Source organism: Cryptomeria japonica, chromosome 7 (assembly GCF_030272615.1).
Source record: "Cryptomeria japonica chromosome 7, Sugi_1.0, whole genome shotgun sequence".
In the NCBI taxonomy this organism is placed as follows: Eukaryota; Viridiplantae; Streptophyta; class Pinopsida; order Cupressales; family Cupressaceae; genus Cryptomeria; species Cryptomeria japonica.
Window position 1 is genome coordinate 857,855,318 of NC_081411.1, and position 14,414 is coordinate 857,869,731.

The following is a 14,414-nucleotide window of genomic DNA, read 5'->3' on the forward strand; positions in this document are numbered from 1 at the left end:
CATTATCAAGGTTGAGAAAGGGAATGCCACTATTATCATGGACAAGCAAGACTATGTCTCTAAGATGCTTGATCACCTATCTAGTCATGGGAGCTATAAAAACCTATCCCACAACCCCATATCCAAGATTATTAAAAAATAATTAAAATGCCATTGCCTTTTCCTTGTTTGATGACATCATAAATAAATGTATTCTTCCAATTAAGTAGGTCACCCCTCTCATTTGACATCCCCAAAATTCACAAGGCTGGTATTCCTCTTAGGCCTGTTGTTGACACCATGAACTCCTTAAAATACAAATTAGCTACCTACCTTGCTAAGATGCTATAAGTCAAATTCCTTCTTTACGGACTTTGTCTACTTTGTTGAGTCCATCATGGATAAAAAGGTCAACAATCATATCTTGGTTAGCTTCAATGTTGTTTCCTTGTTCACCAAAGTTCTTGTTAATGGCTCCATTGAAATAATTAGATTCAATACCAATGACTAGGTTGTTTTCCTAGTAGAATTGTCTCAAATCCACGTAGTTTTTCCTTCCACGGAGTGGTCTATGAATAGTTTGTTGGGGTTGCAATGGGATTCTCTTTATCCCCTATAGTGGCTAGCCTTTAAGTGGAGTGTATCGAAGGGTAGATTTTTTATTCCCCCTCAAGTTTGGGTGGTGGAAATGCTATGTTGATGATGCCAACATATGCTGGCCTCATGGCCTAGAGAAACTTGAGGAATCCCAATCTCATTTTAATAGTATTTTTTAGTGCATCTCCTTTACCAAGGAACTCGAAACCAATAACCAACCTCCCCTTCTTAAATATTCTACTCATTAGGAAATTTGATGGTTCCTTAAACAATTGTCTTCAAAAGCCACACATATTGACCACTACCCTCACTATTCCTCTCATCACCAACCAACCCAAAAAGTCAGCCTTTCCATATCTGTGACAATGACCATATTGACCAAAAGATCTCCCACACAAACAAAGTCTTCAATTAAATGGGTACAAGAGAAAACATATTTTGAAAGCAATAAGACGGGCCAAATCTTGATGTTGCTCTGAACCTAAGGAAGATAATTCTATTGCCACCCTTCCATACATTGAAGACATTTCCAACAAGATCTCCAAGATTCTTCATAATAATGGCCTTAAATGTGCCTTCAAATTCCTTTATTTTAAGACCATCTCTAGGATTTTGATGGCCAATTAGTTATCTATCAATATATTTTCCTTAATTATCTTTTTTGCGTCCTTCTATTTAAATGATTTGAAATTTGGAATAGGCAGGTTTTCTAATTCATCATAGCTTTTTTTAGGTGTTGAAATTTCTCTAACATTATCATTTATGCTGATTGAATTTTCTATTTTTTCCAGGGCCTCTATCTTCCATTGCTATTGCTAGCAGTTCCGCCAAAAGATTCAGCATTAAAAGCACATGATTCCATGTCAGCTATTCTATATTCTGCTGCAGATGTTCTTGGATCATTGGTCCGCATGCTTAATAAAGCTGAACAGTTATCTAACACAAAACAGCAAAGTGGCAAGTTCATATTTCTCAGAATAATTCCCCATCTGCTCCTCCAATGTTTTGAAGAGGCAGATGGACCAGAAAAATTCATTTCATTGGTTGTAACTGATTTTTTCCAACCAACATCTATCTGGACCAAGGATGTTCGAGCAGAATTATGGTCAAGAATCATTGATCGCCTAGAACAGCATAGTTCAAGTTTTAGCACAGAAAATAATATGCCTAAGGAAAATGAGTTTGAGTGGTTGCAAAGTTTCCAATATGAATGTCTCAAGGATGAACTTATCATTGGTGGTCTATATGTCAGAGGTCTCTGCTGTGGTTATATAGAGAATTTTAGTCTACCAGAAGGCCACTCCTATCTTGATGCCATTCAGGATCATCTTGAAGCAAACCTTGATTCCATAACTAATGCTGAAATATATGATGGTCAAGACAGCATGCTACAAGAAGTGGGAGGAACATACTTGTCTGTACTCACTGCTTTGAGGAGATGCCTGAGTTATGCTGTTAGGAATGGTAGAAAAGACCTGATTGAACACTTAAAACCACAAGTGCTTTCAAGAATAGCATTGGCAGGTGTTGCTTTCTCAAATATCCAAGTTGAAGTAGCTTCAATAGTCAAGATATTATCAGAACATCAGTCAGGAAGAGACATGGTTATTCAGTCTTTGATAATGAAAGCTTTATCTGTGCAGCTTTGGCAAGCATCTGGGAAAAGAGGGAAGGAACAAGTTCTAATGGGTACATTGGAAGCAGTTGTCTTCTTAAGTGAAAACATGCCTGCAACCATCTCAACAACAAATTATTTTGCCACCAGTGGATTGCTTTTACCATTGCTTGCTTTATTTTGCAAGGTCAATTTGCCTGTTCTCTGCAGTTCCGAGGAAATTGAAGGTACTGAAGTGGAGCCAACTCCTCTTGCTTCCCAGCTGCTGGCTGTCCAAGTTATTGGGCAGCTATTGTTGGCTGCCAGTGGGATCATCAGACGAACCAAGCTTTTGAAAGATCTTGCTAACTTGAAGTCCTTTTCCAATGGTTCCTATAAGGGGATAGTAACAGCTGATGAGAATATCGGACAGGCAACAGACATGTATGAACTCTTGAATATTATAGAGAGCACAGCAGGTAAAGAAAGAGAAGAACCTATAGTGATCAAAACTCTACTCCTCTTGCTGCCACTAGAACTCCTTTCAACAATTGCCCATGATCCATCTGAGGCATGTGACATGTACAATGGTCGTTTTCAATCACCAAGGTTTGTTTGGGATGAAGATAGGCGCCTTAGAGTGAAGGCTATTATCAGGGAAGAGACAGAAAATGTGCTGAAGGTGGTAGCAAACAAAGGATTGGAGAGTATGCCACCCTGGTTCTTGAAAAAACAGCAGCCTGTGTTTTTACAATGGGTGCTGGTTGAAACTTTTGACAATGAAAGGAAACCTCTGTACAAGGACAGCAAAGTTGACGGATATGCTCGTGAGATGTATGTAGGAGGATTTTACATAGATCAGTTCCTCAGGAATCCAGAATTTGACTTTGGTACTGCAATTGAGCATCGCTTTCTTCATGAAGTAAGAAAGGCCATAATCATAGGAGCATCGAAAGATACAACTGGTATTGAAGATCTTCATTTTGATGATAAAAGGCGATTGCTATTGTCTTTATTGTTGCTATTCAAGCTGCGCCCATCTTTACTAGCACGTCAATCAAATTTTGATATATTTTTGCCAGTGTATGGATTTATAAGCAATGTCCAGAGCAGTGACCAGAGGCAGCTTGCACAAACTGCCATTTTGTTACTTCATTGCACAGTAACGAATTCTGATGTTGCTGACTGTATGAGTATGGAGGAGTTGATTTGTATGCTTGCATCATTGCTTGAGTTAAATGTACCTGAGTCTGATGCTGGCTTTGCGGGAACAGATCCCCGATTATGCAGCTTATTGCTCCTTTTACGCCTTTTTCGTCTAAGCTGTAAGGCTGTAAAGCTTGCTATTCAGTTTGATGTGGTCCCAAAATTGATTAACATGATAAAATTGAATGAAAGCCCTGTAGAAGGAACCATTGATGCATCTGATGTAGTTGGGCAAAAAGCAGCAGAATGCTTGACAGTAATGTCTGCTGATAAACGTGAAGGTCAGGATGTTTTCAACATTCTGGATAAAATTATGCCTAAAATTCTGCACGAAAATGAGCAATGGAAAGTACCTTTAGCTGACATTAGGGATGAAATGGTTGACTCCAAGACTTTGAGTTATCTTCTGGTTCATAGATGCCCATCACGCTGGTGGATATCAGATCCCCCAGACCACAGGAATGAAAATGGAAAGAAATATTTAACCCAGTGACAGTTGTGAGCTTTGACAAAGATGCCAAATGTAAGAATGGTGATGAGTATACATCAAGATTCAAAAGCTTTGCCAAAGGGAAATATCCATTGTAAAAGCTGCGATTAAAAATATTCCATGGGATGAAAAGTCTCAATGCTTTGTTTGGTTGTATGGTATGCAGTCCATCAAACAAGTTTCATAGGCCGAAAGACCTGGTAACATTCACGATTTTAGGGGTCCAGTGAGAATATGGATCACATTCTATGATAGGGGCAAATTGTCAATAGTTGTGATGATTAAAGAGTATAGAAGATGCTAGGTGATTCTTTTTGTCAACCCATATAATAAATATCTACCATTTGGAAAGGACAGTCTATTTATTATTAGAATATTTGGATGAGTGTAATTATCTTTTGGTATATGCTTATTTACTGAAGGCGCAGCAGTTATTTACCTCTGCAGTAAGTGTTAAACAATCATGAGTTGATTCTGCAAACTGCAGCAAATCCCATAAATGATGGAAATTAATGACTCCACTTCTCACAATGAAGCGTTGATCATACTACCTTGTTGGCTGAAAAGGTCTTGTGAGAATTTTTGTTGCTGATGCTGATGCTGTATCAGCAAGCACATTCATTACTGTACATAATTCTATTCTTTAACAGAAATTGTCAATATCATTCATGCAGTATGTAACACCAATTTTATGTAAATTTGTGTTCAGCAGAATTACTGCAAATGCAATGTCATTAAATCCTCTTCTGTCAGGAATGCTCTTGGTTTATTGTTGTTTCTCCAATTGCTTTGTAAGTCCATATTTCTGAATAATAATGACTGGAACCAGTAACTGTCCCAAAACAGTAAAATTAATATGCTATCAGTACAGATAATTAAAACCATAAATTGAAATATGACAACAATGATTATTATGTAGTGCATGATATCTGTACCTACAAGTGAGGAAAGAGATGTTTGCCCACTTCCAAAAAATATATACTTTATCTACTCATTGCAAAATGTGACAATTAATGGCCAAAAACATGCAATAGATTGTGCTTAGTTATTTTATTATAACTTGAAGAAATATGCTATCGTACTGAGGTAATTATGGACTCTCAAGAGGTCTCAAGAGGTAATATTGATCTACTTTGCCTAAACACCTAGTTAATTTACCATCAGAGAGATGGAAATTGAAGTTATATTAATGTTTAGGAAGAAAGTTAACTAGAAATTATTTAAAATTTTCATAGATTTAGATAAAAAATTGAAGATACATATTTTGATGTTGAAAATGATTGAAGTTGATCAACAATAGAGTTGCTGGATGCCCCCCACCTCCCTAGTTAGATACTGGTTATGGGCATGAAAACTCCAGGGCAATGTTTATTCAACATTTTGGATGCCTGGAAACTCCAAATCATGTTATATTCCATATTTCAATTGTTTAATAGATACAGTCAAATGTGTATCCAGAATGTTGTAGAGATAATACACAAAAAGTATGGGTAGAGTTTAAATATTTCCATATCCCATGTTTGGATACAGTACTACACAGTAATCCTTTTTAAAGATATGAAAAAACATTCTAAAATAATAAAGTAAATATGATAAACTAAACTAATATAAAATAACTGTTTTTACTTTTATTTATGTTTTATGCCTTGAGATGTATAGTTAAGTGAAGATGTGCATTTTTTTGCCATATTGCGCTATATTTGAATTGAGGGCTAACCAAAAAAATTTGTAGCCATATTTGATGTATAATTCATATTTGATATTGTTATCTATTTCCATGCAACTTTAATCAATATCACAAAAAGCCTTTGGGAGCGAAAGAAAGGGACATGCTTTGTTGGGATTATAGTGTCTCAACCATTGCAAATCTTTAACATTGATTTTGTTATATTTATTTATTATTTGTCTACAAATGTCTAGTCGTCTAGTGGGACCCATCGGTTTGGTGACATCTTAACATTGATGGAGGTAGGCATCCCACTTTGAGAGACTTGACAGTGTCATGTTATGACAGTTTTATGACAAGATTCTGACACTTAATATGACAGCTTATGACAAATTATATAACAAAATGGACAAGCAGTAGGAGATTCCTTTGCATGGAGAAGGTAGGTGCTAAGTTGGGTTATGACAAGCTATACAAGAATCAGCTATTATTAGTCAGTTATGACAAATTCTCTTACAGTTGTAACTGTTGTAAGTTATGTCAGTTGTAAGATGCATAAGAGCATCTATCATGCCTCAAAATAGTAAATTTTGGGTGCCCAACTTAGAAGGTTTGAATGGGGTGTCATTTGAAGATGTACATGTGTCATTTGCGTACTTTTTGATTGCTGAAAAATAGTATTAAATGTTTTGCAGGACCCCATCTTGTATCTTCATCGAGAAGCTACCTCTTAGGTTGTATTTCTCTATACAAGGTAGCCTTGGAGAGCATGTCATGTTGTGTTTCGTAAGGTAAGTGTTATGTTGTTGGAATTAATCTAGATTGTGGGTTGTTAGTTTTAGACTCCTATTGAAAATCTAAGTGCTAATATTGTATTGTAATCATTTATTTACTAGAATACAAAGTACTATGCTTTTAGAGTGGGTTTTCTCCCTGCTAGATCTTGTGTTCATTATTGTGTATCTTTATGCATGTTCATTATCTCCTTGTGAATGTGTTGTGTTACCTCTATTTTCAAACTTGACAATTTTAAAACATTTTGGCATTTGAAATCTTGTGTACAATAGTTGTCAATTTGAAAAGTCTCCTATAATCCTCAAATGCTAAGTCTCCTATCTCATTGGCTATTTAACAAAATAAATAAAGTTGTGGATATTCTTATTTCCACCAAAGTGAAAGAGCCATCAAATAGGTTATCCCGTTAAGTTCAACGAACAATCAAAATATCGATGGACTTGTGGATGTTCTTCAAATCACCAATAATTTGTAAATGAACCGAAACACTTGCTGAGTGTATGGATCAGTCCTTTCGCATAGTTGGTCAAATTGTTCAAAACGTCGACAAAGTAAATAATGGGTTAAAAGAGTTTTAAGATCGGTGTTTTGTCAAAGACTCGCAACTTACCGAAAAGGCAAATGATAATTCGAACATTTTATATTTGTGGGCAACTTCCTTAAAGACTTTATAAAAAGGAGATAGCAAGAGCAAGATAGGCTTTGTCCGCAAGTTTGTATAAGTTCACAAGTTAAATCACCGAATGGAAGAGCCAGCTATCACAATTTATGTATCGGCAAGTTGGCTAAGTTTTGAAAGATGCCGATATATTCAATCTCTTGGCACTATCGGTAAGTTGAGTCACTTTACAAAGAGACTAACAAACTTCTTACACTTGCTCATGTTGGCGGTGAATGAGCACGAACTATTTCAAAAATCAATGCCTTGGTTTTCAAAGTTGCCATACAATGATCTATCGGTGAGTTATGTTGGTTTCCAAAGTAACCGATTAAGTTGTTGAAGGCTTCAAAAGTGCCGATATATCCAAGCTATTAGCATTATCGGCAAGTTGTTTACATTTTGAAAATAGCTGATAGCATCCCAAACAAAGGTTATTTACAATAACTAGCTCCCCATAATTCCATGTGCGCACAATGAAATACATATGATGAAGCGATTTCAAAAGCTTTGAAATTAATCTGACTACTGGTTCAAGCCCATGAAGGCATGCAAACAAGTCTTTAGCCATATCTTTGAGTTAACGATATGCACAGAATGAATTTGCTGAATGGCTTAAGAAACTTCAAGTCAAATGCAATTGGCATGCATAAAGCCGATTGAGAATTTGAGAATCTATTTGCCATCTTCTCTACCCGTGCCAAAGTGGGAGATGCATGCAACTGAAATTGATTTACAGACCATCTCAAAGAAGATGTCATCTCATGGAATCTGTGATCGCGGGATATAAAGAAAATGAATTCAATGAAAAAGCTTTAGAAACTTTCAAGCATATGGAGTTGGCAGCCATAAAACCAATTTACATAACAACGCACCAAAATCCTCACTCTTGTGCTAAAGATCGAAGCTTTTGAACAGACTATAGACATGTGCCAAAGCATATTGGTTGGGAGATTTTCTTTTGTCAGATGATATAGTTGAAAATGCTCAATGAGAAAGCACATACAAGCCAGCGAACTATGTGTCAAAATGATTCAAGAGATGTCTTCACATGCAAGGTGTCGTTTGCAGGAAATACTCAAATTCGAATTGTTGATATGGCTTTATAATTTTTCAAGCAAATACAACTGGCTGGTGCGAAGCCAAATTCTACCCAGTCTCCCCATGCGTGGCTAGCAAGATGGACTATGAGAGGATATTGTGTATGTAATAAATGCATTCCAAGCAACAATGTCTAGGTGACATTTATTTGATTCATTATAAAGTGAATGATAAAAGAGGTACACAAGTCATCTACATGATGGATAAAGACATGAGATGAGAAAATATGGTCAAATAAAGATGTGCCAAAAGATGAGCTTACATGTGAGACTTTATTGGAGTAGAATGCATTTTGAAGATCTATCCATTGAAAAACATCAGAATGAGATTTCTCTATCTAAGCATGTGATCAGATCATAGGAGCATAATGCAAGTGAAGATGGATCATATCATGATGTGAATTTCGATGAAATAGAATTTCATCTCATAACTTGTGATGCTTTTGAGAAAGGAATAAAAAAATGGAGGTGCAGTGTGGCAGAGCTATGAAAGGTGGATATTTAATTGCACAAACAAGAGCCGCATTTCAAGTTGGAATAGATTTCATCAAAGATATTTTTTCTGATAATTACAAAAGGAAGCATTATCACTTTGACAATCAAGAGAAAGCCAAACAATAAAAGGAAAAGCAAGGATGACAAAGATGAACAAGTACCTCGACAAAATTCATAACTCAATATTATTTTTTAGAATCATCATTGTAAAAGTGACTTTTTTCACTTATTGTAACCACAAGTTAGAATTTGAACTTCAATTTTGTAAAAGTTAGTTACTATAAGTAATGACTTAAGTAGTTACCCTAAGTGGGTAACTAGGGCAGTTATCCTAAGTGGTTACCTAAGGTGGTTATTCAAAGTGGTTATGGGTTGGTTATCAAAGTGAGCCTATATATACAAAGATTTTGTAATGTAAAAGGGGACCCTTACATAGGGAAGAGTATGGAGAAATTCTTAGAGAAATAGTTTGATGACTTTTGTTTTTACACTTTGTACAAAAGAATTCCTAAGATTGTATAATTTCATGGAAACAATAAAGGATGTGCATTTAGCTTGTATGTTCTATATGTTCTTCTTGAGTTATTGTTTCTAATTTTTCTTATGTCAAATTAGTGATATCTTTGTCTACGTGCAAATCATTTGTCATCTATTGGAATGCTTATGATTCACGCAATTGATGTAATGAAACATTATCAAGCTTTGGTATCTTGGTTTGGATGTGCTAGGGTTACTCATCTCTTCGTATGTTGATATTTGTCACCCTTCTTTCATCATCATTGCAAGTCAAAACTTATGTTGTGTTAAACCCCCTTGTAATTGTTATCATTCATGAAATCCTATTTGGTATTCATATGTCTATCATTAGGGTTTTTGTCATTCATGTTATTTTAGTTTTGTGTTTTCTCCTTTATGTACTTTCGGGTTAAAAGTACACAAAAATTCCAAAAACCCCCATCATATGAGGGAGTTGCCCCTCTCAAACGCAGAGGAAGATTGTGGTCTTGCTACAATCTCTCCAACTGTTGGCATGGTTGTCACTACTCTTTGAGCAAATAGGGTCCATTTTGAAGATGAAATCGTAGTGACAAATCTGTTTACCAACATGTTGACAGGCAGTTGAGTAGGATTGGCCTATCATTAGGGATAGGGGACTCATCCAGAATTTTGTGGAGCAACATAGGGTCTTTACAAGCCGTTTTGGGCAGTTTGAGACAGTCTCCTACTTTTTAGGAGGGGTTCCTAAATTTAAGGGATTGACTAGGAGTTGATCAAAATGCATCAGGAGACCTTAGTGATCATTTTGGAGGCTTAGGTTGCAGTTCCTATTTTTAGGGAGTATCCCTATTTTATAGGAAGGTAATGTCATTTCGCCTACTATATTTGAACATCACTAGGATGACACGTGCATCATCAATTTTCAGTTCAGGATGGCCAAGTGATGTGGTTTGAGTAACAATTAAATATTAAAGTATTGGCTTTAAATTTTAATTAAAATAAAATAAAGTGATTATTAATAATGTCACTTTATAATTAATTATTAAAATAATAAAAGGACACCTTGTCCTAGTGGGATAAAGTTTTTTTTAAAAGGGGCCATTGAGGGGTATTAATACATAAATAAATAAATAAATAATGAATTATTAAATACATTATGAGCCTAATTTCCAATGCACATCTTAAGGAGATTATTTTATTAAAATTTGGGTAAATAAAAAGGTGAAGAAGAATAAAGTTTAATAAACTTTATTAAAATAGAGTATTGAATCACTAAAGCTGCAATTAGGGTTTGGAGTCAATAAAAGAACGTGAGGAGGCTTCATTTTGGCATTCAAGTATCATTTCTACAACAAAAATTTGGAGATTGAGCTCTCAGGAGGAGTTTTAGCAGCAGGATAGACTTGTGGGAACAAAAACTCTCTAGAGATTAAAAGGTTAGATGAAAACCCAACTTTCCTTGGAGTATGGATTCATTACATCATTGAGTAGATTGACATCATTCTTTGTGAGAAAAACAATGGATTAGTCATTTTGAATTGCAGATTTATAGATTAGATTGTAGATCAGGGTCATTTGAGCTTATATTAACATCATTCAACAATTAACCTAACCTGGTGTACCCCCTTGTTGATTGGTTGCAACCAATAGCTAGTTGGGCATAGGGTTTGGAGGCCATTTCTGGGCATTTTATGCACTTTCAAACCACCCGTTACAAATTAGAATTAAACATCAGCTTCTATGCTTGAATTTGGCCATTGTATGTGCTAGAAGGACACTTCAAGTACTTTTAGATTTGTACCAGGCTTGTACAAGTATGTTCATGGAGTTTTTTTGAGTCAATAAAACATTCATTAAATTGTTGCTATACTGTTATAAATAAATCAGAATTCTAAAAATTATATATCAGTCCATTATATTTTCAATATTTGGGTTGAAGGGCATTATTTGTTTGCATTTGATTCATGTTTAAATCTTCACAACCATTGGCATTAAAACTTAAAACCAAAACCTTGGTAAAACCAATTCAATCAGCACTCAAACAATCTAGAAAAATTTAGATTAGAATTGGTGGGGATCTTTCACAAAATATTGGAACTACTGCAAAACTTGTCATTGCATAAAGATTGTAAGGAGGAGAAAAAGAAGAAGATTTAGATTCAATCAAATCCTCTTAGGATGATGGCGAATCAGTTGTCACAACCTTGGCAATGCATGCATCAAAAGATGTGTGGTTGATAGATTTACGTGCATCTTTTCACATGACCTCACATCAAGATTAATTTTCAAAGAATAAAGAATATGATGGTGGGAAGGTGTATCTCAGTGATGACTCTCATCTGAAAGTTGTTGGTAATGAAAGGGTAAAGATTAGATTCCTTGATGGTAGAGTGAAGGGGATCGATGGTGTTATGCACATCTTGGGTTTGGCATGAAATCTATTTTTTATAAGTTGAGTGATGTGGGTGTGTGGGTTGTTTTCTCGCAAGGTGGATGCAAGATGACTAGAGGCTCTATGGTGCTTGCTAAGGGTGTTCAAATAGGCACCTTGTATAAGCTAGATGCATGCACTATACAATGCAATGGTGCTTCTATGGAGTCCAAGAAAAGGGCTCTTGATTTTTCATCCTCACCATCAGATTGAGCTATCAAGAGGACTATTGGTTCTACATTTGATGGTCATGCTTTCTAGGTACCTAAGGGTGCCAATGCTTTAGGGATAAAACTCCTAGTGGAGAAGACAATGTTATGGCACCAAAGACTTGATCGGATTGGTGAGAAGGATATCAAAACCTTGAAAAATAAATGCCTTGTAGAGAGGCTTGATGATTGTAATCTTGAGTTCAATTTCTATGAAAATTGTATTTATATTAAACAAAATCGTATTTAGTTTTACTCCAGTTCTCACAAATCTTCTAGATTGTTGGACTTGATGCAGTCTAATGTTTTTGACCTTATTAATGTTCCATCGATTTCAAAATTTATATATTTTGTATCATTTATTGATGACTATAGTAGAAGGGTATTTGTTTATTTTCTTAGAAGTAAATTTGAAGTCTTTAGTTGGTTTAAGGAGTTTAAGGCTCTTGTTGAGAATTAGACTAGTAGTAAGATTAAGTGTTTGAGGATTGACAATGGTGGTGAGTTTTTCGTAAGGATTATGAGATTGAGAGGCATAAGACAACTCTATACACCCCTCAACATTGTAAGCTGATTACAATGGAGTTGCAAAGAGGATGAGAAAGACGTTGATGGAGAGGGCTAGGAGTATTCTTAGTGGTACTAGCCCCAAACAAAAGCTTTGGGCGGAAGCTATAGCCATTCTCTTCTATTTGGTAAACAAATCTCCTACATCAACACTTGTTATAAGACACCTATGGAGGTGTGGTCAAGAAAGAAGTCCTCAATGAGACATCTCAAACTATTTGGTTGTAAAGCTTATGCTCATGTTCCAAGCGAAAAAAGATCTAAGTTGGAGAACAAGGTAGTGAAGTGCACCTTTATCAACTATGGTGTCAATGTAAAAGGGTACAAGCTTTGGGATCCAGTGATATAAAAGGTTTTCTACAACAAAAGTGTCATTTTCAGAGAGATGAAACCTTCCACTATTGAGCTACAACCAAAGAAAGAGAAGAAATTGAATAAAGAGGTAGGTCAAATTCCTTGTACCTCTAATAAAGAAGAACTATGAGCTCCTGGTGGACCTGATGAGGAGGATAACTCAAGCAAATCTGAAAGTTTAGAAGAAGATGAAGAACCTTAACCTTTGAGGAGGTCTACTCGTGATAGGAGGCAACCTGAAAGTTATGGTTATTCACTAGAAAGGTTTGGATATTCATTGTTAGATTCCAGATGTATTTTTGTTTTGATTACTAAAACAGATGAGCCTAGGACTGTTAGAGAGGCTATGGTTATGAGTGATGCAAATTCCTAGATAGAAGAAATGAACTTTGAAGAATAACAACACTTGGGATTTGGTACCTTTTCCTTAAGGATGTAAGCTTGTGGGATGCAATTGAGTGCTCAAAAAAAGTTGGGTCCTAGTGGTACTGTTGAGAAGCATAAAGCACAAATGATCGTGAAGGGTTATTTTTAGGTTGATGGAATAGATTTTGGTCATATTTTCCCTCTTGTTGCAAAGATAGCATCCATTTGGTTCTTGTTATCACTTGATATAGTTTATGATTGGGAAATCGAGCAAATAGAAGTGAAGACAACATTCCTGCATGGTGATTTGGAGGAAGAGATTTATATCACAACTAGATATTTTCATGGTGAAAGGTAAAGAAAATCTAGTTTGTAAATTCAAAAAGTCTTTGTATGGTCTAAAAGAGTCTCTTCGGAAAAACTAATAATGGTCGCATTCTCATTATTGCATTACATGTGGATGATATGTTACTGTTTGGGAATGTATATTTGATTTTTGTCTTGAAGTTTGAGTTGCCAACATAGTTTGAGATAAAAAAAATTAGGTGCATCTAGGTACATTCTGGGAATGGGGATCAGAAGAGATAGATCTAACAAAAAGATTTGGTTAAGCTAAAGTATGTGAATTTAGTGTTGGAGATATTCAACATGACAAATTGTAGATCTATGATAGTTGCTATTGCATTGAGAACAAAGTTATTTGTGGAGGATTGTCCAAAATCTCCTTCTGAGGTTGAGGACATGTCCAATGTACCATACGTGAGTGTGGTTGGAAGTCTTATGGATGCTATGGTCTATACTAGACTAGACCTTGCCCAAACAGTGGGAATTCTGAGTCGATATATGGCTAAGACTGGATAGGTGCATTAGGATTTAGTTGAGTGTTTAGATATTTGAGGGGTTTTTCTGAGTATTCCTTGTGTTATCGTGGTTATCCTACTAGACCTTGACATTCTATGACTATTTGTGAATATGTGGATTCAAATTGGGTAGGTGGCTGTAGCGTCCTAAAATTGCGACACTTGCAATTTCGACTGCATTTGGGTCTTCATGATGGCGGCGCAACGTTGAACCTGAATGGAGACCCCGGAACCTGCTTGCGACATCAAAAACTACATCTTTTTGCACCTTGGCCTGATCCTTCCTTGCACCCTGCTGTCCCGGGAGGTGGGAACATGGCGCCTAGCGCCCTGGTCCCCCAGGACCATGGCGCCCAGCGCCCTGGTCCCTGGCCCTATTTTGGGCCCGGTCTCTTGTTGGGCATCGGGTCTTTAAGTTTGCAATTCGGAAAACAATGCTTCTAGGTCGGCCTAAGGTCGGAAAAATCAGTCTCCTAACCCTAATTGACAAGTATATAAACTACTTTTCCTCTCCTAGAAAGGGAGGGAGGAAGCAAGCAAGAGCAAGGC

General features: G+C 36.2%; 1 protein-coding gene across 4 annotated transcripts in view; it reads left to right on the forward strand.

Annotated features, from left to right (window-relative positions):
• LOC131047061 (uncharacterized) overlaps positions 1 to 4,919 on the forward strand; it is a 235,973-nt gene extending 231,054 nt beyond the window's left edge. For all 4 annotated transcript variants that reach the window (XM_057980882.2, XM_057980884.2, XM_057980885.2 and 1 more), the window contains one exon: positions 1,368 to 4,919. In XM_057980882.2, the coding sequence (XP_057836865.1) occupies positions 1,368 to 3,869 (2,502 nt within the window). In that variant the 3' untranslated portion in view covers positions 3,870 to 4,919. The remainder of the gene's footprint in view (positions 1 to 1,367) is intronic.
• Positions 4,920 to 14,414: the final 9,495 nt, after the last annotated feature.